The 23,688-nt window shown below is 43.9% G+C and overlaps 1 protein-coding gene across 1 annotated transcript; it reads right to left on the reverse strand.

The window, feature by feature from the left end:
• Positions 1-14,209: 14,209 nt before the first annotated feature.
• LOC119373681 (uncharacterized) lies at positions 14,210-23,326 on the reverse strand. Its single transcript, XM_037643743.2, has 5 exons — positions 22,999-23,326; positions 20,877-21,028; positions 18,570-18,637; positions 16,996-17,082; positions 14,210-14,360 (listed from the first exon to the last, which is right to left on the reverse strand). The coding sequence occupies exons 1-5, from the start codon at positions 23,092-23,094 to the stop codon at positions 14,236-14,238; spliced, it is 528 nt and encodes a 175-aa protein (XP_037499671.1). The 5' UTR covers positions 23,095-23,326; the 3' UTR covers positions 14,210-14,235.
• Between the last annotated feature and the right edge of the window lie 362 nt (positions 23,327-23,688).

Raw genomic sequence — 23,688 nt, forward strand, 5'->3', positions numbered from 1 at the left:
CGGCGCGCTCCCGAATCTAAACGAGACGGCGTACGGGACGGCGCAAGACTGACGCGCTGCGCCGAACAGGAAAACGCCTCTCGCACGATAGAGAATACTTCTCGTTTAGAATGGGATAGGCTCACTAGTTATAATGACATCACAAAAGCGTATATAAATGACAGAAAGATACACCTACCACCGAGTCCCAAATTGAACAGAAAGCAGGCCGTCGCCTGGAGACAGCTCCAGACGACCACCTTCCCTAACCCATTCCATCTAAAACGAATCTACCTAGACAAGCATCAGGACGACAGATGCAAATTGTGCCAGGAAGGGCCAGCAACACTCAAACGCATGCTATGGGAGTGTAGTATGGTCATCAGAATGATGGCAGTTACTCTGGAGACCCTGTCATCGAGGTGGGCCGCCGCTCTGCGCAGCTGAGACCTCGGCATCCAAATGTGGGCAGTCCAGCAAGCCCGTGAGGCAGCGTTGAGGCAAGGCCTTGACGTTCCCCCGTGAGAGACCTAAGCCCGGGTCACGTTAAACCTTGCCGGGCAATCAATAAAGTTGTATCCATCCATTCATCCACCTTAAGGGCTAATGTCCTAAAGAAGTAATGTGGCAGTTATTATTGCATAGAAAAGACCAATCATGAAAACGTAAAAAAAATCTGTGAAGACAGCAGGTACCCTGAATGCAGTTTTAGAAAGCGCAAGCTTGGCTAACATGCTCAAGACTATCTGATTCGGCTCTTCTAGAAGGTAGCTCCTTCGTTAACAACGTTTAAAATTTTAAAACACATGCTTCTCTTGATTTGATATGTTAACATTAACTACATTCAACGCTTCCACTAAAGAATCATTGCATATGCATTAGTCTGGAGCAAACTTGTGCAGATTCATCGCAGCAGATTTAATTCTTTACACAAGATTTAACTTGATTAGATTCATTGAAAGTTACTTGAAACTAGCTAGCGCGGCCTGGAAGCGTGTGATTATGGCAAGTAGTATTTAAGACAGGTGATAAAATTCCAAAGGTAAAACAAGAAAATTGCTTGAAACAGTAGCGGTTAATAAGTAAGGCTGTTTGTTACAGAGTTATATAGCTCTTAACTTCGCGAGGTGAAAATTGTCTGCTGTTTTGAAGCTGATAATCGTGGAGAAGTCGGCTTTTTTGTGGAACCACTTCGAAATTCGGGTTCTTTCGGGTTAAATGTAGAAATGTTTTGTGTAATATCTTGATAAACCTTGATAAATAAGTAATACCGACAGTAAAGAGAAGTGATAACTTCTTCAATAATAAACGATTGATTCACGAAAAGGTGGTCATGAATTTTGCCCTCGTCTTTGATAAGATATATTATCATCTGCACTCGCAACGCGTCGGGTTATATCCGATACCTGTCCGACCTTTGAACGTATCTCAGCTATCAAAAGGCTCCCTCAACATATCAGCTTCCATCAGCGAGGAACAAAGGTGTACCATAGCTATTCTCAGCAACCATGTGCCTAGCATTGCTCAGCCTTGGGTAGCGAGTGGTAGTACCGAATGAGTAGGACAGCTGTATTAGTGGGACTTGCTTCCAGGAAGTACCGGTTAAACTAGTTGCGAAGTCAATCCAAGTGGTCGATCACGGAAATAAGCGGTTCGTAGTCTTGAAACGACTGGTAACAAGAGTCGTGTTGAGTCTGCTGTACGAAGGCCGCTGGAGTTTCAATAAGGCAACAGGACTTCGTTGACTCGAGGCAGGGCATCCACGCGTTAACTGAAAACTCCGTGCAGCCTAAAAAATAAATAAGGTTGGTATGTGGTATTCCAATCTGGGAAGCAATGAGGAATAACTCGATTCTCCTGAAACGCGTTCTGGGTGTAAAAATTAGGTAAAAATGAGGTTTTACTCGAAAGTTAACATCCCTATTTACGACGTCGCCAGAAGAGCACGAAAGTACAAGGAAATGTATACGGCGAGTGTAATATGGCCCTCATTGACATAAATGATGTCAATGGATGCAAAATTAAGGCTGAGACATTTCTACAAGTTCGCGGGTCAGTTTATTCGAAGCAAATCGTACTTACATTCACATAAAATCTATACTCGCTTGCTTTTCCCGCTTCGTATTTATTATAATAGCGGGATAAGCTTTTTGATTCCCAGCCTTTTAATTGGCAAGTTACATATACGGATAGATTTCCTTGTGGTAGGCATAAAGAAAGGCACCTCGCATTGCAGCTTTGTTGTAGATCGATCGTTTAAAAGCAAGAAGCCTGTTAAAGAGTTGTTCTGAATACGAGTAACAGAAAAGTACCTGCTAACAACGACTGCAACCCAGTAATAATGATAATTGTTGAGGCTTTACGTCCCAAAACCACGATGTGATTACGAGAGACGCTGTTGGGAACGGCTCCTGAAATTTTGACCCATTCAAAGTCTGACCACTCAATATAGCGAAACACAATTTATGGGTGCAAGTTCCCCAATGTATTAAATTGCATTCACGCATATGTATTTACCCACTTTCATTATGTGCGTAAAATACCAGACAATTATTTGGATAGGTATACAAATGAGATAATTGTATGGGCGAAGGTATTCTGTAACTTTGATGCTTTGCAATAGCCCTAGACTCTCCCCCCGCTTCCTCCGCCGCTTTTCGACTCACGAATTATTGTTCTCATTCAGAGATGTCAGGCTAAATGCAACAACATAATCCTCAACCCTGTCTGCAGCACCAATACCTGCTTCTAGGTCACTTTGTGCGTTCGGTGGTGTTACTAAGACGAAAGCCTTAAATGCCTCATCTACCGCGAAAATTTACCGGCGTCTCGCGTCAGCGCCAACAAAGTGATGCAAAAAAATCATCGCGTGATGACGTCATCATGACGTCACAGATCGTCCAGATTTGTAACGTCATTATGACGTCACTATGACGTCGTCGCATGATGTCATCGCTTGGTGAAAGGTTGGCCGATCGTGGAGGAAGCGCAAAACCAGGTGAGTCGCTAAAAGCTTGTAATGCCTCCGATCCTGGAGGCAGTGCAAAACCACGCTAGGTGCGGAAAGCTTTCGGTGGATGTCAGGGCAGGATAATTACATCAACAGAGAAGAAAAAGAAGATGGCTTTCGCCTTCGAGTCGTCTTAGGTTAATGCATAAGAAACCCTGTGATTTTCGCTGCCCATCATGCAACTATGCTCTCATGTTTCACGCCTGCAGAAAAACAACCATCACCGATGTGACGCTTGAATTCCCTTGAAGACCTCCTAATCATGCCTAGAATCAGAAGTAATCCCGACCATCCTATTCAGCCCTGAAACGAACACCGGTACAATTCATGCAGGAAAAGTGCAGCGGAAGTCTTCATGTTTACACAGACTGCTCAGTTTCATCTGCAAGCACATCAGGAGTTTTGGTCATTTGCACGACATCCTCAGCCATAAAAGTTAAGACATCACATCATCAGCAGCCTGTCTACGCCCACTGCAGGGCAAAAGCCTCTCACATGGGCCGCCAATCAACCCGGTCCTGTGCTTTCTGCTGCCACGTTATACCTACAAACTTCTTAATCTCATCTACCCACCTAATTTTCTGTCTCCCCCTCACGCGTTTGCCATCTCTTGGAATCCAGTCATGCAGTTACCCTTAATCACCACCGGTTATCCTGCCGACGTGCTACGTGCCGGGCGATATCCATTTCCTCTTCTTGATTTCAACTATGATATCCTTAACCCCCCTTTGTTCCCTGACCAACTCTGCTCTCTTCCTGTCTCTTAAGGTTACACCTATCATTTTCCTTTCCATCGCTCGCTGCGACGTCCTCAATTTAAGTTGAACCCTCTTTGTAAGTCTCCAGGTTTCTGCTCCGTAGATAAGTACCGGTAAGATGCAGCTGTTATATACCTTCCTCTTGAGGGATAGTGGTAGACTACCATTCATGATTTGATAATGCTTGCCGGATGAGCCCCATCCCATCCTTATTCTTCTAGTTATTTCAATCTCATGGTTCGGCTCCGCGGTTACTACCTGTCCTAAGTAGGCGTACTCCTTTACAACTTCCAGTGTCTCGCCACCTATCGCAAAGCGCTGTTCTCTGTCAAGATTGTTCCACATTACTTTAGTTTTATGCATATTATTTTGAGACCTACTCTTCTACTTTCCGTATTCAGTTCAGTAATCATGAGCTGCAATTCGTCTCCCGCGTTACTCATCAATGCAATGGCATCAGCGAATCGCAGGTTACTGAGATACTCTCCATTAACTCTTATCCCTAATTCTTCCCAATCTAGGGCCCTCAAAACCTCCTGTAAACACACGGTGAATAACACGAACACACAAAAACTGACATATGAACCGACTTTGAGGATTGTCGTTTTCTATCTCTGTTATTCATTTCTTTAACCATTTTACCCAGAAAAAGGTATCCGGCAGGTATATGAGCCGGGTCATCTCCCTTTCTGTCTATCTATTGTTGTTCCTTCCTACCACCTTGTTTTAAAATCCACGGATTCATCGTTAAGGCTGATGACGTTGGCATGACATCTTTCTAAAACTATCTTGGGTAACCTTGGATGGAAAAATTCTAAAAGCTTCATTGAGTTTTGATATATTTGCTGAAAACGAGGAGCAGTATACTAACAAATTGTTCCTACTTTTATTAGAAGAATCGCTGTTTTAAAGATAAAACATATAGCTAGGGAAATGGTAACAAAATATTTAAATGAAGGCTACAGTTGTGTGTATCACGCAATTTTCTATTTTTTTTTTCATGAGGGCCGAAGAAAAGTTTCAAGGGCAGCATATATTGCAGTTGTGTGATGATAGCTTCCCGGGTGTCATTATGTAAGATCTTTGTCCTTCAATTCCGTTTATTCTGAGGCTGGCTGATGATTGATCTCACCGCCATAGATTTTTATTAGCCAATTAGAAAAGACAGAAAGCATGCAAAAGAAAAATTATATTTCCATGACATTCAGTAATTGTGTTTTCTGACCGGCCGTTGACCCCATACAAGGAGAAGTGTTGCAGTCAGCGAGGCAGCGCAATTGCTAGGCCTTCAAGGCACAGATAAAGTGGTCAGCTAGACCATCATGCTGAGGCAGGCACCACACGTGCTGTATTTCAGCGGTTGCGGGCTTCCGTCTGCTCTGCAGAAAAGCAGTCGGAAAGGCAGGCTTTGAAGGCAGCGCTATCGTTGCCGATAGGGCGTCGGTGTCAAAACGAAGACGATGTCAGCCTTCGTGGCAAAATTCATCACGTGGCTCCCACCGACCTATGGTTTTGCGGCTCAATGCGAAGCATATTCTCGCATCAGCAATCGTGGCAAACTATTTGGTGCTGGAAAGAAAAACTTATTCACTGCCCCCTGTAAAATCTTTCGTTGTTGCTGATGTCATACTCGTGACTAGACCACACCACTCGTTCAATCCCGAGGTGCTTATCATATAGGTATCACAAAAACGACTACTCTATAACTTGAGGCAGACGACTTCCTTCTGAGGTACCTTATGACTTTCAGACATACCGAAGCATTTGTGGCCTCATTGTCTAATATTGGGTTACACTTCTTGAATTGTGCTAGTAGAAAAGAGGGTGTCGAAGTGGCCCCTTCAACAGCAAGAACATGAGGTTCAGCAGGGACGTTCTATAGCAGTGTGGGGGAGCAGCCATCCCCCGCAATATAATTGAGGAAGTGGCAATCAATGGGTGAGGCTCTGAAGAAAATGCAGCAGATCGCACGCCTTGTGAGAATCGGTTTCATGCGAAGCAGGCCGACAGTAGTTACATGCTGGATTCCTTGGCCTTGAGCCAGGCGTTAATTACGAGCTGGATCGACGTGTTTTTGTAAATGGAGGAGTTGTGTGCTCATCGTGGGCCTACCAGGCAGGCCGACTAGACTGACGTCTAAATGATAACTTATGGTCTGACGTAGTATCGGCACTCACGTTAGAGCACAGACGTCTGTGTTATCGAAACGAAGTGCATGTGACGGGGCGATGATGTGAATATCACACGTGTATTTGCTCAGCGTGTACTCCTCCGGGGCCAAGGAACGCTTGAATATAGCTTTCTGAATCATAGGAATACAAATGTAATGCTGATTGGAGTGCTATAAAAGCGGAGCCAACACTGGAGTCACAACTTACGTTAACCCGACATCACGCATGTATCATAGGGATACATATGTATTGTTTATTGCTTTGTTATAAAAATAGATAGCCAGCACTACAACCACAATTGCCGTTGCAGCGACATTGCGCCTGCATAAAGTTTTTTCCAGAGCAGGTAGAATATCTGATGGCCACGCAGAATGCTTGGGTTCGATTCCTGCTGGGAACCTAATGTTTATTCTTTCTTTCGTCGGGTAAACGCTGCCGGTGTCTGTTTTTCTTAGCGCTCTCGCATTTAAAATACCAATGCCTGTTCTCGCCGCCCCTGGGTACATATAAACTGTCCACCACCTGCGGCACATAACCGTATACCACGGGCCGTGGCGTACGGGCATGTACCACACGTATCTGGAGGAAAGGGTTTGACGACGTATGCGACAGCATTTTCACGTTATTCATGTCATGACCACAGTCATATTCGTCAAACCCTCATACCATCCCATGCCAATTTTCGTCTACAGCAAGTTAAAGGGAAGCTGAAGCACTTTAAAAAAATGACTTTGGAATGTGTAATCATAGTGTGATCCTTGCGGAATTCGAAAACCAATGTAAGAGTTCACAGAAGTGAACGGAAATGGCATTTCTTGGCAAAAAAAAACAGTGGCTGCAGCCGCAGGCCTTCTTGACCTGCTGAGCGAAGGCGGTGACGTCAACTTCGTTGTGCCACGTCATCGGTGCCATCAGCTCTGTAAAAGCATGGCCTTCGCGATCAGTTCCACCAACGCGCGCAGCCAGTAGTAGTCACGGAGGCCACGGCTCCGCCAAAACCACGGTGGTAGAATAAAACAGTGGCCCATCGAGCGCCGTGAGCGCGTCGCCGTACTGCTCGAGTTGCTAGCGGCCGCCGCTCGGTTCACGACGAGTTTCTGGGACGAAAGACGCGCCCCGAAAGCTCTCGCTGTGCTGTAAAAACCGGTTTCTCTAGCTAATTTCGAGGCTTTAAACGGTTGTTTGTGCTTTTACTAGCTTGCAGTGGCTGTCTGCGAGCTTCGACGGCAAAAGTAAGAGCGCCAGGCTTTATGAAGCTTAAATTTTTTTTAATCGGCGCGGGTAGTCCCGATATATGTCATGGATGTACGATTACTATCTATGTGTATGTATCATGTCTTTCTTTTGTATATGGAACTTTTATTTATTCATCTTTTTGGGCCCGCAACTAGCCTTTGGCTATGGGTCCAACCAGTTTTGATATTTCTGTATGTTTTACGTCTGCAAATAAAGAATTGAATTGAATTGAATTGACTGTGACAGGGTGCCGATTGCAAGAGACGCGCGTGTATTTTTTTTTTTCGAAAGCGTGAAAATTCCTACCGGCGATTGTACAGTGTAAAAAAAAAAGCATTTGGTTTTCACGTTATCGTATGTATGTCGGAGGACTGTAGCTGGCGGTCTTTCCGTGGAATTGCATTTCTCCACAACTGCAGTCGCTTTTCGTCTTTCGGCGCGGAGAAAAGACACAGCTTTTCTTTGCACGTTTTGTAGTCAGATTTGCAATTTGGAGCGAGGCATTTTCGTCCCATGGTGGCCGCCGCATCAGCGGCACAGATCGAGCCACCGTGGTTTCAACCGTGGTTCCAGCTTACAAAGTGAGCGGAAACACCGATGCGGTTGTGCGCGTTGGTTTGACAGAGCGCAACAAACGCGACGCATCAGAGCGGATCTCAAGCCATGGGATCAGCTAATCGCGACCACCGTGATCTGGCCGTGATCATGACTCGAAGGCTGATTGCGACTTTGCGACGCTGGTTGCGTCGCATAGGGACGCTCTTGCTCTTCGGACGCTTGCACCCACGGACGCCTCCGCATTTATCGAAGATGACCAAGCAGAAAGGAAGAGACGCGGCTGCAACGCTGGTTGCGTTGCATGTTTTCATTAGTGGCGCGTCCGTTCTAAGCGACGGCAACTCTTCAGTGTTGCTCAAGGCCTCTCTGGTGTAATCCGCGGATCTCTTTCTCCAAAGTTAAACATGTAAATTGCAGTTTAAATGCTCACGACGCACGCTGGCCACATGCTTTCAAATGCGTCGGAGCAGAGATATCGGCCCAGAGTGCACCTGCTGCCACCTTGCAGAAAAGCGGCGGCAACTCCATTGTCTCCGTGACACGCGCGACGTATTGGCGGAGCGGCGCGTCGGGCTGGTGTGGCCACCTGTTATTCTACCACCGTACCACCGTGGCCAAAACTACCGACTATGACGTAGTTCCGGTTAGTTCATTTCCACGCCCACACTTTTGGCGCTCGCTTGGGGGGAGCAAGACGAACTTTTATTTCGTGTATTTTAAAGCTCCTGCTGCCACAACAGCAAAAAAATTACGCCATCGTCAACAATAATGTTGGTCCTTGTTAACAACAAAGTTTTACCGAATTGTAAAACCACTTTAGCATCCCTTTAAGGAGGCGATCACGAGAGCACCCAGACGCAGGCGGCTAGATAGATAGATATATACGTATGTAGATGCAAACGCTCAAAGTGCCTACGGTTCGCTAAGAAATGCTTCGCATTTAATACGTGCTAGAGCTATCATCCTTAGCGGTATCGTTCGTGCTGCGTCTGGAAAATTTGGGCGCATATTTCCGAAAACAGCGATTGCGGTGTTCTGGCGCTAAAGCCCCAACGATTTTTTAAAACGATATCATGGTCAGGAGCTTCACTTGAGTGTCTTTATCGTCTTTGCCAATTGACTTGGCTAAAAGTTCCTTGTTCGCGTCTAGCTTGCAGCGGCCTACCTTCGAAAGCGGGAGTTGTAGTATATAGTCTCAGTATGTCGATCAGTGACTACTTTTGCGCGGGTTAGCAGGAAGTACGGAAATGATGAGAAGAGGGAGGAAGAAAACAAAAATACTTGATATAACTTTGACCACCAGTTCGCTGTCTCCGTTTAATGTACATTCATACAGGACTGTTTCTAAGCAAAGTCTTGTGAAACTTACCCTAAAGGCATCCACAGGTCCCCGACTATCCGGGAATACGCTGCCAGCCACCACAGTTGCTAGTGCGATGCATGCTACCAGGTTCAACGAGGCCATTTTCATGCCCCAAGTTCCTTCGATGTTTATTGTTTCACGGGAGGCGTTAATCTGCTGAACCGAAGGACGTGCGTTCTCTCTTATATATGACAACGGGAGATAAAGGTCTCGGGAGGTTCGTGCTGACAATTTATACATATGCGCAAGAAGAAGCTCACTGACACTACCTGTAAACAAAAAGCAACAAGCCACTTCAAGTGTCGTTGCTCAAACCACCGCTTATCTACTTGTCCTTAACATCAGCGTGTTCGTCGCACATTGTGTTTGGGCTTTCTTGTCTTTTCACAACCTGGGCTTTCGATGAATCTTAAGCCACATCTAAGCAACTATGTATAACCTCCCGAGTCCCGGGTTAACGTTAGGTGCACGATATTTTTCAGAAAGTTCAGTATAGCTCGAATAGACCACGTAGTCAAAAAGTGTTAAAGCTTAGCTTAGGAAAAGTTGGGGTTTCTATGTTGTGACCGCTGCCATTTTGGACTAGTATTCCAGGCGCGCCGCTGCATTGATTTTGCCCACACTTGACAGAGTGCGCTAGTAGACGTTGAAAAAACTAAGAAAATACTTTTCAACGGCAAATAGTGGGTGCTGGGGTTGGAGCAGACGACAACGAGTTGTCCAATATATTGGACAGTTCCCCATAGTCGGGACTCAAGAGGATAAACAAGGCGCCACAGCTCTCGTACTTTCTTCTAGTAGCCTGGCTTGCGGTTTTTTTGAAAATAATTGTTTTTCGTGTATGATTTTAATCTCATGAAACAGTCAGTACACGTGAAGAAAAATTAGAACATATTTAAGTCTGGTTATGGAAAGTATGCGTTCGCACTGAATTAACGACTGCTACTGAAGTTTGAATAGGTTATATATGAGTTGCGTGTGAATTAGTATAGTAATGTCGTGATGAATATTCACGTTGCTCGAGATTTCCAATTAACACCAGTATTGCAGCAGCCCCACTACGACATGTTCGAATAGATTCGCTCGCTAAAATAACCTATGAAGTCATGGCGTATGCAACGTAGCGTATTGACATGATACAGCTAGTTTTCGGGAGCTAACATGATCAGAATGAGAACCACATTTTGCTGCTTATTACAAAACACGTCAGAGGCAGCAGTGAATCCGTGGCGCGGAGAAGTCTTCGCGTTTCAATTTCCACCTTTCTTGCCTTGGAAAAATCAAACGTCATCTTAGTTAGCCTTTGTTAACACAAATGCAGAATGTCCATATCAAAAAGACGACATTCGGGCCAGGTTCTAAAACATTTAATGAACATTCTGCAGCGGTTCCAGGTATGCATAAGCGTTGGCGCGCCAAGAAAGGTGGCGTCCGCACGCTGAGACATGGGCGAGGACGTATATTTTGATTATTTATTTGTTTATTTTCACATTCTACAGCCCATTTGGAAAGCTATTGCAGTGATTGGTACAAATGATAAATAACAACAAAAGCCGGTAAACATGCGTGATGCCTTCAGCGTAATCCAAATAGATTCAACGATCAAATAAGCAGAAATATATCAACAATGAAAAGCAGACGGCATACGTAAAAATATTACAGGATTATTGTACACAGCCTGTTAGAGCATTCCAAAACTCGTGTACGGATAATTAACGAATATGATTCCGGATATTGTTTCACATTTCTATGGTCCGATTTGCCTCTGAAGGATGAATGCTTTTGGTGCGTTGCAAAGATTGGACGATCGGCCACACTCCGTACGGATGCTGCTGGAGCACCGTCCTCATCGCTCGTCGGCTCACAAGGCAGATAAATCACTTTTGTGCTTTTTAAGGACTACGGGTAATTTTGACAACTGTACAGTGCAACCGCCACATATGTGTCAGCACATTTACTGATAATTTCCTTCCTTCCTTCCCTCCTCTCTCTCTCGTCTTTCCACTTCCCTTTCGCCCCAGCGAAGGGTAGCCAGCCGGACAGGCGTCTGGTTAACCTGCTTTCTCCCTTCCTCCTATGGCCCGGGGAAAAATTATATTTCAGAAAGTCAGGATGAGAATGAAACACAGATACGCTCAGTACATGGTTGTTTTAGTGAATGTAAATCTGGCATGTGTTTGTGGTTATTTGGGGAATATTGCGGTGGCTTAAAGAGCGGGTGAAAAGGCTTCGAGACTAATAATAATATTATCTGGGGTTTAACGTCCCAAAACCAAGATATGATTATGAGGGACGCCGTAGTGGAGGGCTCCGGAAATTTCGACCCCCTGGGGTTCTTTAACGTGCACCTAAATCTAAGTACACGGGCCTCAAACATTTTCGCCTCTATCGAAAATGCAGCCGCCGCGGCCGGGATTCGATCCCGCGATCTAAGCTTCGAGACTCAGTGTCACGTTTAGAAAGTGAAGTTACACAAAGGTGCGCTAAATGCGATGGTCATGAAAATTACAATATTGCGTCGGTAGGTCAAGCCAATGACTTTTTTTCTGACTTGATTCAATTCGCTATATGTCATCAATGTTATGATGCCAAAAAGCGGGAGCGCGCCCGAGAATTGGTCTGATGAGAGTTTTGCATCTTAGTAATCTTGTTTTCTTGGTAGCTAAACGTAATGAACACTTAAATTATCCAAGCTTTTTCGGGGCTTTGATGGAAGTTATGCTAATGCGATTAGACCTGGATAAGTTCGTGCTAAAAAGATAGCCAAGGTACTTGTATTCGTATACACCGTGTTCTAGGCAATCATTAAATGAATAATTAAGCATTGATGGCAGCGATGGCTGCTGTAATTTGAAAATTAATATTCATCTGCCAGTTCTCACACCAGTTGCAAACGTTTCAAAAGGAGCCATTCAGTGCATGAGGATCATGAGGTCCATTGATTACGTTATACCGAACACAACCATCAATGAAAACACAAATTTTAGTGACTACTACATCTCACGATCATCATAACAATCATCATCAGTCTATTTTACGTGCACTGCAGGACAAAACCATCACAGGTTAAAATGCCGAAGGACGTTATTGGCGAACCAGTGTATTGCTTCGAAATATACCCACATAAGTGTCCCAGACAACGCCCGTAATTTCTGTTATTGTGAAAGGCCTGCAAAATATCACATACAATGGTGTACTTTTTCGAAGAATGTTAACCGAATACTCTCAAACAACCGCATACTAAAGCTGGTTCTTGTGAATTCCTTCATCTTCCCACTGCGTCCTAGTGAAATAAATATTGTTGCGTTACCTATCAACGCAAGTTAACTTCAGATAAGTTCAGGAATAAATGCAAGTACTGCAATTCTAAAAAAAGATGACATTTGCGTCGACTTAAAGGCTATCTATGTACGTAGGTGTCCCCAGGACAGTACCCGTTGTAGGTGTAGGTGATGGGCACAACAGGCCGCGTTTGCTTCACTTTTTCTCTGCAGCGCTGTGAAAAGAATGGAGGTTTCGGCCGCCGAGGTGTACTTTGCATATATCAGCATTGCGTTTACGGTGCTTACGTTGCAAGCTCTAAACAAGAGAACTTGTTGAGCATGTACCGCACTGATATTTTTCCTGCCGCGTACAGGATAAATTGGCACGTATAGGGTTGCACTTAAAATATTGTGGAACTTTCACTCCACATTCTGCTTGAAAACTTAATTTTTCTACATAACCGACATATTCAATCTCCCGGGCGCTTCGAATAGCCAGCGTCAGCACGATTATCGAGCTGCCGTATTAGGAAGGAAGAAACAAGCGGAAAGACAGGGAAGTTAGCCAGTTCTTAGACCGGCTGGCTACCCTGTGCTGGCGAAAGGGGTAAGGGGGATAAAAGACGATAGAAGAGAGATGTTGAAAAAAAGGACAGCAAGAAAAAGAAAAAAAGAGAGGGAAAAAAAGGAAACGAGAATATGACACTACTTAGAGTCTGTCTCTAAGACCAGTTGTCCGCAAGAAGCGCAATAATGCTTTTAAAGTCTTCTGTGCTGTCGACGGACTCGGTCAAGGTCCCAAAACCCTTTGTTCCGACAAAGGGCGATTGTCAAGTTTATCTAGCGCATTCGAAAGTTCTTGTCTTGGTGCACTGAAACGGGGACACTATCACAGAAGATGGGAGATCGTTTCTTCGCAGCTGAAGTAATTACATGTAGAGTTGTTGGCCATTCCAATCAGACAGGAGTAGGCATTCGTGAATGCCACGCCAATCCGCAGGCGGCACAGAAGCGTCTCCTCAGCTCGCGATATTCCTGACGGAAGACGGAGCTGGAGATTGGGATCCAAGCTGTGTGGACGAGCGTTATTTTTTCACTTTGCATTGAGGCAATCAATAGCTAGAGAAGAAAAAAAATGTATGCAGCTTCGTTTGGAAGATATGGTTGGCAACTGAATCTGAAGGGTGAGATTAAATAGAAACAATGCATTGTTTTGGGTTTTTTTTAAATATTAGCTATTCGATCATACTTTTAATATATTATTGGTGATAGCACACTATGTATTTGTGTCTTGTAGTGTTATTTATCTCTTAATTTATTTCTTTTTGCAGAAATGTTACTGTTACATATATTACACTTATTATTTATTTATTTATTCAGGTCTATTCCTTTGTTTTTTACCTGGTTACTTCCTTTAACCTATAGTTTTTATCGGTAAGAAATATTCATGGCACCCCACTACGCAATGTCCGTAAAAGAATCCTCGTATATTTCTGTTATCAGTGGCTCTGGGATATTTCCGGAACCGTCCTTATGATTACGCCGATTCAAGTTTGAATGTCTTATGAGCGAACTGAAAAGTTAATGTGCCGGGGAACCAGAAGATTCTGGCGGATGTCGATCGCCGAGGTCGCCGAGGGAGTCTGCAGAATTGCATCTCTTAACGAATGCCCGACTTCGCGGCAAGCGCATCCATCCCACGGTAAAGATAGCAAAGACAAGCAGCTGTGTGCAGAACGCGCTCGCATTTGAAAGCGAAAATTGGATAAAAAACAAATTGCAGTGACTCTACGTGGTAACACTTCACCTAGAGATTGCCAGCGGTGCATTTCTCGTCTTTTTCGCCACTGCGAAGAGTTAACGAGAGCTCAGTGGAGCACTGCGGAACGCGATTTTATTAGTCGTCCTTGCAGAGGTCGTTCTCATACGTTGGCACTCTGACGTCGCAGTTCTCTTCGTATTTGTCCAAGCAGTTTTGTGGCACTGAGTGAGCGACCCTACGTTTCACCCACAGCATGCAATCTGTAAAAAAATGACCAGAAATGAATAGTTCAGTACAGATGGTGAGAAGAAGCGACAGAACACGAATCCTGACGACTGAATAAAAGCAAGAAGGAAGAGCAAGCGCGAAAACTTCACAAAAGAGGAGTTGCTAATAAACTAACAGTTCCATAATTTCATACCAATATTCCCACATCCAGAAGCTCATGAACATGAATTCAAAATATTTATATAAAGGGTGAATGATTATAGTATGACGACGTACCGAAGGACTCCATCTCTTTCAAAGCTAGGTTCAATAACTTGTTTCTTTTGTCCGTGCATTCAAAACTTCTATCCCCATTACAGACAAAAATCAGCAGTTGTTCCGTGTACGAATACAACTGTTGAGCGAAGCTCCTTAGAAATGGGACGCAAACGACAATGTACGTTTTGAAACTGTTTATTTGCGCCGCGCGCCTTGCTTTTTGCGCAACGCGTGCCGAACGCGCCTTGTTTTTTTGTGTTTTTTTTGCGCCGCGCGCGCCAGACGTCGCCCGCGCTTATTGTCTTTTTGCGCCGGCGCCGGGTGGGGAGAGCGTCTGCTACTACCTTCGAAAAGGCGTCCGTAGTGCGCTAGAATGATGGTTGTCATTTCACAATCTACAATAAAGGTGGTGAAAGCGAAAACGACCATTATAACCGGTTGTGCACAGAGCTTATTTCGTATAACCTCGAATTTCTGGTGCGCTAGAACAAAACCGCTCAAGGCCTAAACATTTCCTCCGAAATCATTGGCCACTGCAACATAAAGCGATGCTTAAGAGAAGTTCATGATGAAACAAGCGCAAAATATACGAAGACTCAGAAAGGACACAGGACGGAGCGCTCCGTCCTGTGTCCTTTCTGAGTCTTCGTATATTTTGCGCTTGTTTCATCATGAACCTATACCAACACGCCCAACTGGCAGTCAGCTTAAGAGAAGGGAGCTTAAACGGTGACGGCGGGGCGCGGGCCTGAGGAGCTTCGCTCCTAAAAATTGTAAGTGTCCTTAACTACGCTTAAGGGAGGTAATGTAGCTAGTTGGACTAATTTCCTGTGATGGCAGCTCTGTTTGTAATGTACAGCTTCTGTAAACTTATGTGCTGTATGATCGCGATAGACCACTAGGACCACAAGTTGTTACCGTCGTACACCTCCATTGTACGCGACCGGAGCGAGTGCAAGCAAGTGCAAGCGCGCACGCGCTTACTCTTTGGGGTATCCGGCCAGGCGACTGCGCATGTGTCTGAATGCGCCAGCGCTAGCGAGCGCCGAACGAGAGCACAGCGAGCAGGGCACGCCACGTGCCTCACTAGCACGTATCATAAGCGCAGTGGATCGTACGGTCGTGCATGGATGGATGGAAGGATGAATGCTATGAGCGTACCCTTTATAATGGGGTGGTGATGTGCGCCACCATGCTCGACAAAAAGGAAAAAAAAGCAATTTTTTTTAAGTTGGCCTAATGCCTTGTCTACTTCAATTAATTCGATCTTACTATAGAAAAAGAAGAACAAATTCACAACCCAGCTCTCTGCCCCTTATACGGCAGAGTGACCTCATTTTTCCAACTATTTATTTTTGTCTTTTCTCTCTATTTCTTCTGCCATCAATACATCAACCTTTTCTTACTTATTTCTATGGCGGATGTGTTCAGCTTTCAATTGTTGTCCCTAAAACCCAAACCTTCATGTAAGCTCGTGCCCAAACGTACACCTGGGGGGATATCTCCACATTCAATGAGAACATGCTCCGTCGTTTCCTTAGCTTCCCTATAGCATGTGCATTTTTAATTACTGAATCTCGCTTTATAACTAAGCGTTCTACTTAGCCGGCACCAGCAAGCGCCGCTACGAGAGCGGTGGAAGCGGTGCACGCTACATGCGGGCGCAGCGAGTGACGTCAACTTTTCCTTACTCTCAACTGCTGACGAATGGTACTAGTACACTGCTCTACTCTGTACTGTTCTACTTGTAAATAATCCTGAAACCCTGTCTTCCAAATCTATTTTCAGCCATGCTATAGAAATTCTACGGTCGAATGAGACACTTAATAATACTACTGAAGTAGTATACTTGGTAAGCGTGGTCCTTCCCAGCCCAACACTTGGGTACTACATACCCACCAAATATAATTTTTCTTTGTGCATATACGGCGGACCTATAGGCACTTTTGTTGCCTTCAGGATATTAGGCTTTAATTAGGCTTTAATAAACTATTCACGAAGCTAAGTAACTTTTTCTTCACTCAACCCAATCCCCATTAAGCTATTTATCTTATATACCATTAACTAGAACCATAGCTACATTTTATAAGGTTTTGTTTTTATTGCGATAGCAATTATGTGGACAGTTTCGGCTGGTTTTTGCCGTCGCCGTCGCTGCCGTCATGCACCATATGTGTATATGTGTATATATACTTATAAAAGCCACAAGGAAAAATAATTCAGAAATACTTTCCCACGCGCGGAATCGAATGGTCAACCTACCGCTTCGCAGCGCGCTGCGTTAGACGGCTAGACCGAGGTTTCACTGTATATATCTCCACTTTCACTACGAATATTGAGAAGAACGTTTGAACAGCCGAATAAATGCCATTTTTTATAAAATAGTAGCAGTGTTGCATTCAATCTTACGATCGTGGCCGCTGTAGGGAACAATCATGATCATGCAGTTCTCGTAGTCGGTGTAATTGTAGTAGGCAGTAAAAGGACGAGTGCGATCTGAAAAAAAAAAAAAAAAAACAGGCGAATGGTTTGTCTCAAGCACGAAAAAGGACGGCTAATTATCAGTAATTTTTTATTTGCAAGTAGATTTCTGGTACTGTGCATCCCTATTGCTTTAAATGTTCAATAACCTAACCTTCATGAGTGTAAAATATGAAGACTATCTTATAACAAAAGTAGTCAATGCAATATACAGGTTGAGTATCACGTAACAACTAGACCTATATCAGCCTAATCTCATTATTTACATTAGCTTTCTTTAAAAGTATGTATGCTCGCGTGTATTACTGCATAATAGACTAGCGAGCAAGCGGTACTTTATCATCCCATCACAAATGAAGCGCCCCAAGAACATCCAGTACTACCCCTTAATATAATAAGCTTTACAATGAACAATTATTAAAATATTCCAAAGATTTCCACCTCTCCAAGTGCCCAGACCAATTTGCTGAAGCCACTTCGACCCACCAGCCATGCTATAGATTCGCGCCGGTGCTGAAAAGACCCGGTTCGTTCTATTACACGAAAATATGACAAATACAAAGACTGCTAGCTTTATGTCCACGACTTGTATTTCCGGTCTTCCTTTCTATCCGCCATCTTTAATCAATTTAAGACAGTGTTGTGACTTCTCGGAAGCTCGTCTAAGATGACTGGGTAACACTGTGGTTTCCGTAGGCTGATGCCTAAAACGTGATGGTGCTAATTGCAATTCTGTGACCATACACGGCAGTATTTTTTGCTAATACTAGGAGTTCTTTCCACACCAATACCAAAATCAGGAGAGAACCCAAATGGATACGATAAGTCTTATATGCTCAGGCTTGCACTTACAGAATTGTGATAGGCAAGTCTTACCTTGAGCGCATTGCTCCCAAACCGGCAAGAAAGTGTCGTGGCCTCTCTAGTGTTTATACCCGCCTTTTGTTTTCTTTAGCACTAAATGCGTCTCAATTCGTACATTAATGGCCGTAACACTTCGAAATTTTCCAGTTATATTTTCATGGTGTCGCGAATTTCGATAGTGTTTGATAAATGCATGTTCGATGAACAGCAGTAATAAAAACTTTGGTTGCTTGTTAGTCTCATCAAAGTGTATAACATAAATTTCTAGCTATGCATACGCGTGAACGTAACCTAATGGTTAACATCACGAAGGCTCCACATCTGCCATAGATGAATAGTTTCTAAACGGTAATTATTTCGACTTTCAGAAAATAAAGCTTTTCAATGCAGAGTAACACCTCACTGAATTATTTTTCTCGTTTACGGATATTCGAGTAGGAAATGGTTAGACAGTCTTACTTTTTTTGGCTGTCATATAATAAACTTTCTGCCACAAGCTCTGAGGCAAGACGGTGATTGTGGCTATGAATATGCATATGGCATGCGCAGCGTTTACGTGAGGCCAACCAACGACAAAAGCACTACTACGTTTACCGCCAGAGGACACTCTCAGAGCATTCAATGCAGGGAATACCCACCACCGTCGACGTAGTAGATGACCTGGTCAATTTCCTTTCCCTCCTCGATGTCAAAGCTTATATTTTTTCTGGAAATGTAAGGTTTTTATTAACAACTCGTTCAACCACAAGAAAACAGACAACCGAAACAATATGAAACAAATACGACCGAACTGGAAATAAAGAAGAAAAATGTAAATACCAAATACTATAGCATCCTCACTGTCATGTGTTATATGGGTCACTCTACTCATAACAATAAGCTCTAAAAAAAGCACGATTAAAAAGGGTGTCTTTTTGTCTCGCAACAATAATCGCCATCTAGCTCGCGTGCCTTGTAATAACTGCGCGCCCGGCATTTCCCGCTCACGAGCTGCACGCGCGTCATCATCGTGACATAGCATTCTTGATAGGAAAGTGGCGAGCACCGAGTTTTCAAGAAAGGAAACGCAAGCGAGCCGAATGGCGATAATTACTGTGAGACAAAAGGAAGCCCTTTTTACTCGATGTTTCTTTGAGTGTAGACGTAGGCAAGCGAATACTGGGCGAGTTTAATAATAATATCTGGGGTCCAGAGGGCCCACGACATCGCGACGGAACTTGGACTTCCAGTCCCATCGTGGGCGGAGCCACCGACTTAATCTGGAAGCCTCCGGCTCCCCAGATTCGAGTTCCTCAGGACTCCAATAAAGTTCTTGTCATGTCATATCATGGGGCTTAACGTCCCAAAACCACGATATGATTATGAGAGACGCCGTAGTGGAGGGCTCCTGAAATTTCGATCACCTGGGGTTCTTTAACGTGCACCTAAATCTAAGTACACGGCCTCAAACATTTTCGCCTCCATCGAAAATGCAGCCGCCGCGGCCGGGATTCGATCCCGCGACCTGCGGGTCAGCAGTCGAGCGCTATAACCACTAGACCACCGTGGCGGGGCACTGGGCGAGTTTGCGCAGATGCATGTATACTGCACATTCCTTGTGACTTCTTATGATAATATAACAGGTTTTTTTTATTTAATGCGTTTTTTTAATTGTCGTTAGAAATTTCCATAATCCAGTGTTTTCTTGAATTTAGCCCGACCGTATCTCTTTACTTAAAAGATATATCAATATAAGATTCGGCAATTTCGTAGATAAGTATGCGAAGAACGTAATACGGAATTTTTGTCGCTCTGCCACAAGGCTTTTTTGAGATAAAGACCTTCTAAGTAAAGAAAAGAATGTTTCCTGGGCCAAATTTGAGGTTTTTTATAAAAACATCTACACTACACATAAAAACTAAAAATACCTGAGCAGAAGCAAAAGCATGCATATATTTCGTTAAAGAAATTTCAGCTACCTAACTTTAATATATGTTGTGCAATTCATAACGAAAGTTGGCTAAAACAGCAGAGCGGATGAGCGCTCCACTCCACCTCTTCGTCATTATTGATTCCCGGCGCTTCGCAAAAATTTTTGGAGGCAAAACAAACTGCGGATCACTTCTTTCCAGTCATCAGGCAATAATATAAAAAATCTTGAAATAAATTTGAGAGGTCGACCAGCCATCGTTTGTTCGATCTTACGTGGGATCACCCAATTCTCTCTCTTGTTGGCTAGTCAGTCCAGTACGAAACCTCCGCTTTCAAATTTTTTTAATGCAGAACTAACACTATGAAACAACTTTCTCTTCCTTTAGACCAAAAGTGTTGGATAATGCTTCTTGTGAGCATTGGGAGTTGGGTTCTTAGAAATTGTTGTCTGCGCACTTGATAGCTTCGTGGAAAGCAATATAGTCATATACAATATGCGCTAGGTACAATAAATAGACCCATAACTGCACTATGCAAAAGCGTAATAAGTATTGCGGAATCGTCTGAATAGGACTATAGCACGCATTCCGTCAGGAAGCGGCATTTGCACCAGTAAGAACCACGAATTTCCAATGAAGGTACCAGCAATGTATTGCGTTTCAGATTCTCACTCATCAGCCGCCTAGCCTTTACCTCTAGCTTTGTTTTCTCTGATGCATTCCAGTATGTTGAAGATGTGACTGTAAGTAACAAGAAAAAGGTTTTCAGTCATGAGGTCGCAATTTACACGGATCCTTCGTGAGTGCTCCGAAACACTTTCGACAATCAATACGTGGTTATGTTTTCATGCGTCCACTTTCCAACTAGGTGCGTCATCAGCGGCCATGAATCGAACCGGCGACTATTCTTCTTTTTTCAGCAACATACAGCGCTTGAGTCACCATGGTAGATTGTGTGGCATTTCGAACGGTTTCAGCAACCACAAAGGAGAACACACGCGCAAGCTCGTAAGGTTAGAAGTGGGAGTAGCTTACTTCACTCTACCATGGTCGTCTCTGAGGCGCCAAACGTAGGTCGCCTTCTTTGCTTCAAGATCGAAGTGCGTGCGGATAGCGCTCAAGCACTTGAAGGACGAGTCGTTGCTGGACGTCGAGATGCTGACAGGTCGCGGAAATGCGCCAATCATCTGAGAGAAGAAAATAAACTTTTGTTTATGCACAGTGGTAATTTGTTTATGCGCCGTAGCAGATAGCCTGAAACCCTACATGTAGTACGGCACCGCGGCGAGATCGGAAACGCGATGTAGACACAACAGCGAGAGACAGAGAGCACATCACTTCAGAAGGGGTGCCATTTTTTTAGTCGGCATTTGTGTTGCCCGATTATCTTCCCTAGTGCCCGTGTGTGACCTCCTTCCATTCTTTCAGGAGAGAGAGAGAGATAATTTTAATGCGAAAGCCTTATACACCTCTTCAAACGCGAATATTGACCGTCGGCGTTGCGTCAGCGTCCCGCGGCAAACCAGCGTGGCAAATATGACAATACACATAGGTGAAAAAAAAAAAACACAGGATAGGCGTTGTCCAACAAATGGATTTAATAACAGCGTTCGAAACGAAAAAAAAAACCGACAAACAGAAATGCTCGAAAAGCTCCAGGTCATATGGGAAAAAACATGTGGCATGTATATTTCAGTCATATGACACTACAAAAGGCTGAATAAGGCCGAAATTAGGAGCAATGAAGATCATGATTAAAGTGACAGTCACGAGGGTACCCGCATAACGCCCCCCACCAACAAGATAGGGCATGCCTCGGGCAATCCGTTATCAAGCCACTCGTGATGAGATGCTTGAACTTGAATGCTATGTTTATTACCATCCAATAAATAAGTTTCACTGTATATGTGGTACTGTATTAATATGTATATATAGGACGCCTTCATTTGCTAACGAAAAGTTTAGGAAACACCCGTGGTATGTAGGACAACTCAATTCTTGCAGAAGAACTTGCGTAGGGGCTAGATGAAACATAATGGTCAGCGCTGCAAAGTTCACAACGACGGCAGACAAGAACGAACAGACTAACTTTTTTGTCATTTTGTTTCATTAAATCAGTTCTTAGATGCGCGTCGTCTGTGTCGTTCCTGTTTGCCGTCTTTGTGAACGTTGCAGCGCTGTTTATAGCATCCATTAATTCTCGCGCAAGGTTTCTTCCAGATGTGCACGCTAGTTGAGCTAATAATCGAAACTTTTATTTGACGAATAAAGCATCGCAGACAAACAATGGACTTCATGCACATTGGTTCGTACTGAAATAAATTCATTGTAGTCATTGTTCTTTCAAATGATTGGATTCAGTAATGTGATGCAGGCTCCGTCACAATGTTGCCAGCAAAGACCAAATTTTAGAATATTGCGTTTTTTGTCTAAGTTATACAGAAGAAACTTAGATTTGGTTATAAAACTGCTTATTTTAATCCCTCCTTATCTCCGTCCTCATTACACAACGAAGGTCTTCAAGTGCAAGGAATTCTAAAGTAATGCGGTAATATCCTTTTATTAGTGGCCACCAGTTTTTTCTTTTTCATTCACAAGCACTGTACGCTGCAGAGGTTCTCTTTCAGATGTATTGCTCGATGTATATCACGCTGATGTATCTAAAAAGAAGGTATAATTGTTCTTTCTCTTTTTGTGAGTATGATTTAGTAATTTGCTGCACATTTTGCATGTGCATACTGCAAGTCTGAAAGGGCTGGCAGTAAAGGATATAAGTAATTTAATCTATTTACAAGATTATAAGAGCAAGCCGCTTTGTTTTTTTCTGTTCTCACAGAAGCACGATTTGTAGCATGTCAGAAGGACTTATATATGTCAATTCTACAAGACGCTTTGTAGGCGTTTTTTTCTTAGCCGCACACAGTAAACTTTTTTCTCATATTTCGCACGTTTAGAGGGTTCAGGCATGAAGTCCGCATTTTTACGTTAGGAAACATAAATCAGCCTTCCAGCTGTATCTCTTGGTGGCGCGGCAAATGTGTAGAAAATAAACTGAATATAAATTTTGACACTTGCCGAGTACTCCTGATGGAGTTGAACTAAAAATGAAGTCAGTCCTTGCGAAATGATACCCATGGCAGAAATCAGGCAAACTCACCCGAAACGCGTCAGTTCTTTCTCGGCGATTGGCAGCGATTATGACACCAACCAGCACAGCTAGCACCACGCACGTTCCCACGTTCGACCAGCCCATTTCGTTCGACCAAGGTCTTCTCTGGGTCCTCGCTGTGCCAGGAAAGACGCGGTACTGGACGAGTGACGGCTTCGATCGAGCAACTTGTTTCTTATGCGGCGGCTCAAGATTATCCCCTCAAGACGCACAGATAAAGATAACCAGACAGAAAGTAATTGGCGGAAGAACTTAAACAAGTAAAAGGAGGCGGCAGCGTTCGTGCCTGCTTTCCATGACAGGACATTCTTAGCCATCCTTCTTAAAGCACCCTTATCAGCCTTCAGGGTCAACAAGACGGGTTCCGAGACGCATGTATCTGTATTTTTTTTTCCCTAAGCACCCCGAATGGCCGGTTCGACAAACCACACGGTGGTCAGAAGCAGGTTTGAGTTGCTTGTTGTTTCTGTGTCGTCTTGATGTGGAGAGTTGCAGTAATACCTTTTTCCCTCTCCCTTTCCTGCTTAGCCTTGCAAAAGCAACTGATAAAAACGTGTCTGGTTCGTCGAAAAGACGACCACCGGAAACTCTTCGTGCAGACGAATGTTGGCAATGTTGGAAGATAACCATGGTAAAGACGCGCATCCTATGAGGAAAAAGGTAACCTTGAACTTTTAT

Source organism: Rhipicephalus sanguineus, chromosome 11 (genome assembly GCF_013339695.2).
Source record: "Rhipicephalus sanguineus isolate Rsan-2018 chromosome 11, BIME_Rsan_1.4, whole genome shotgun sequence".
Taxonomy (NCBI): domain Eukaryota; kingdom Metazoa; phylum Arthropoda; class Arachnida; order Ixodida; family Ixodidae; genus Rhipicephalus; species Rhipicephalus sanguineus.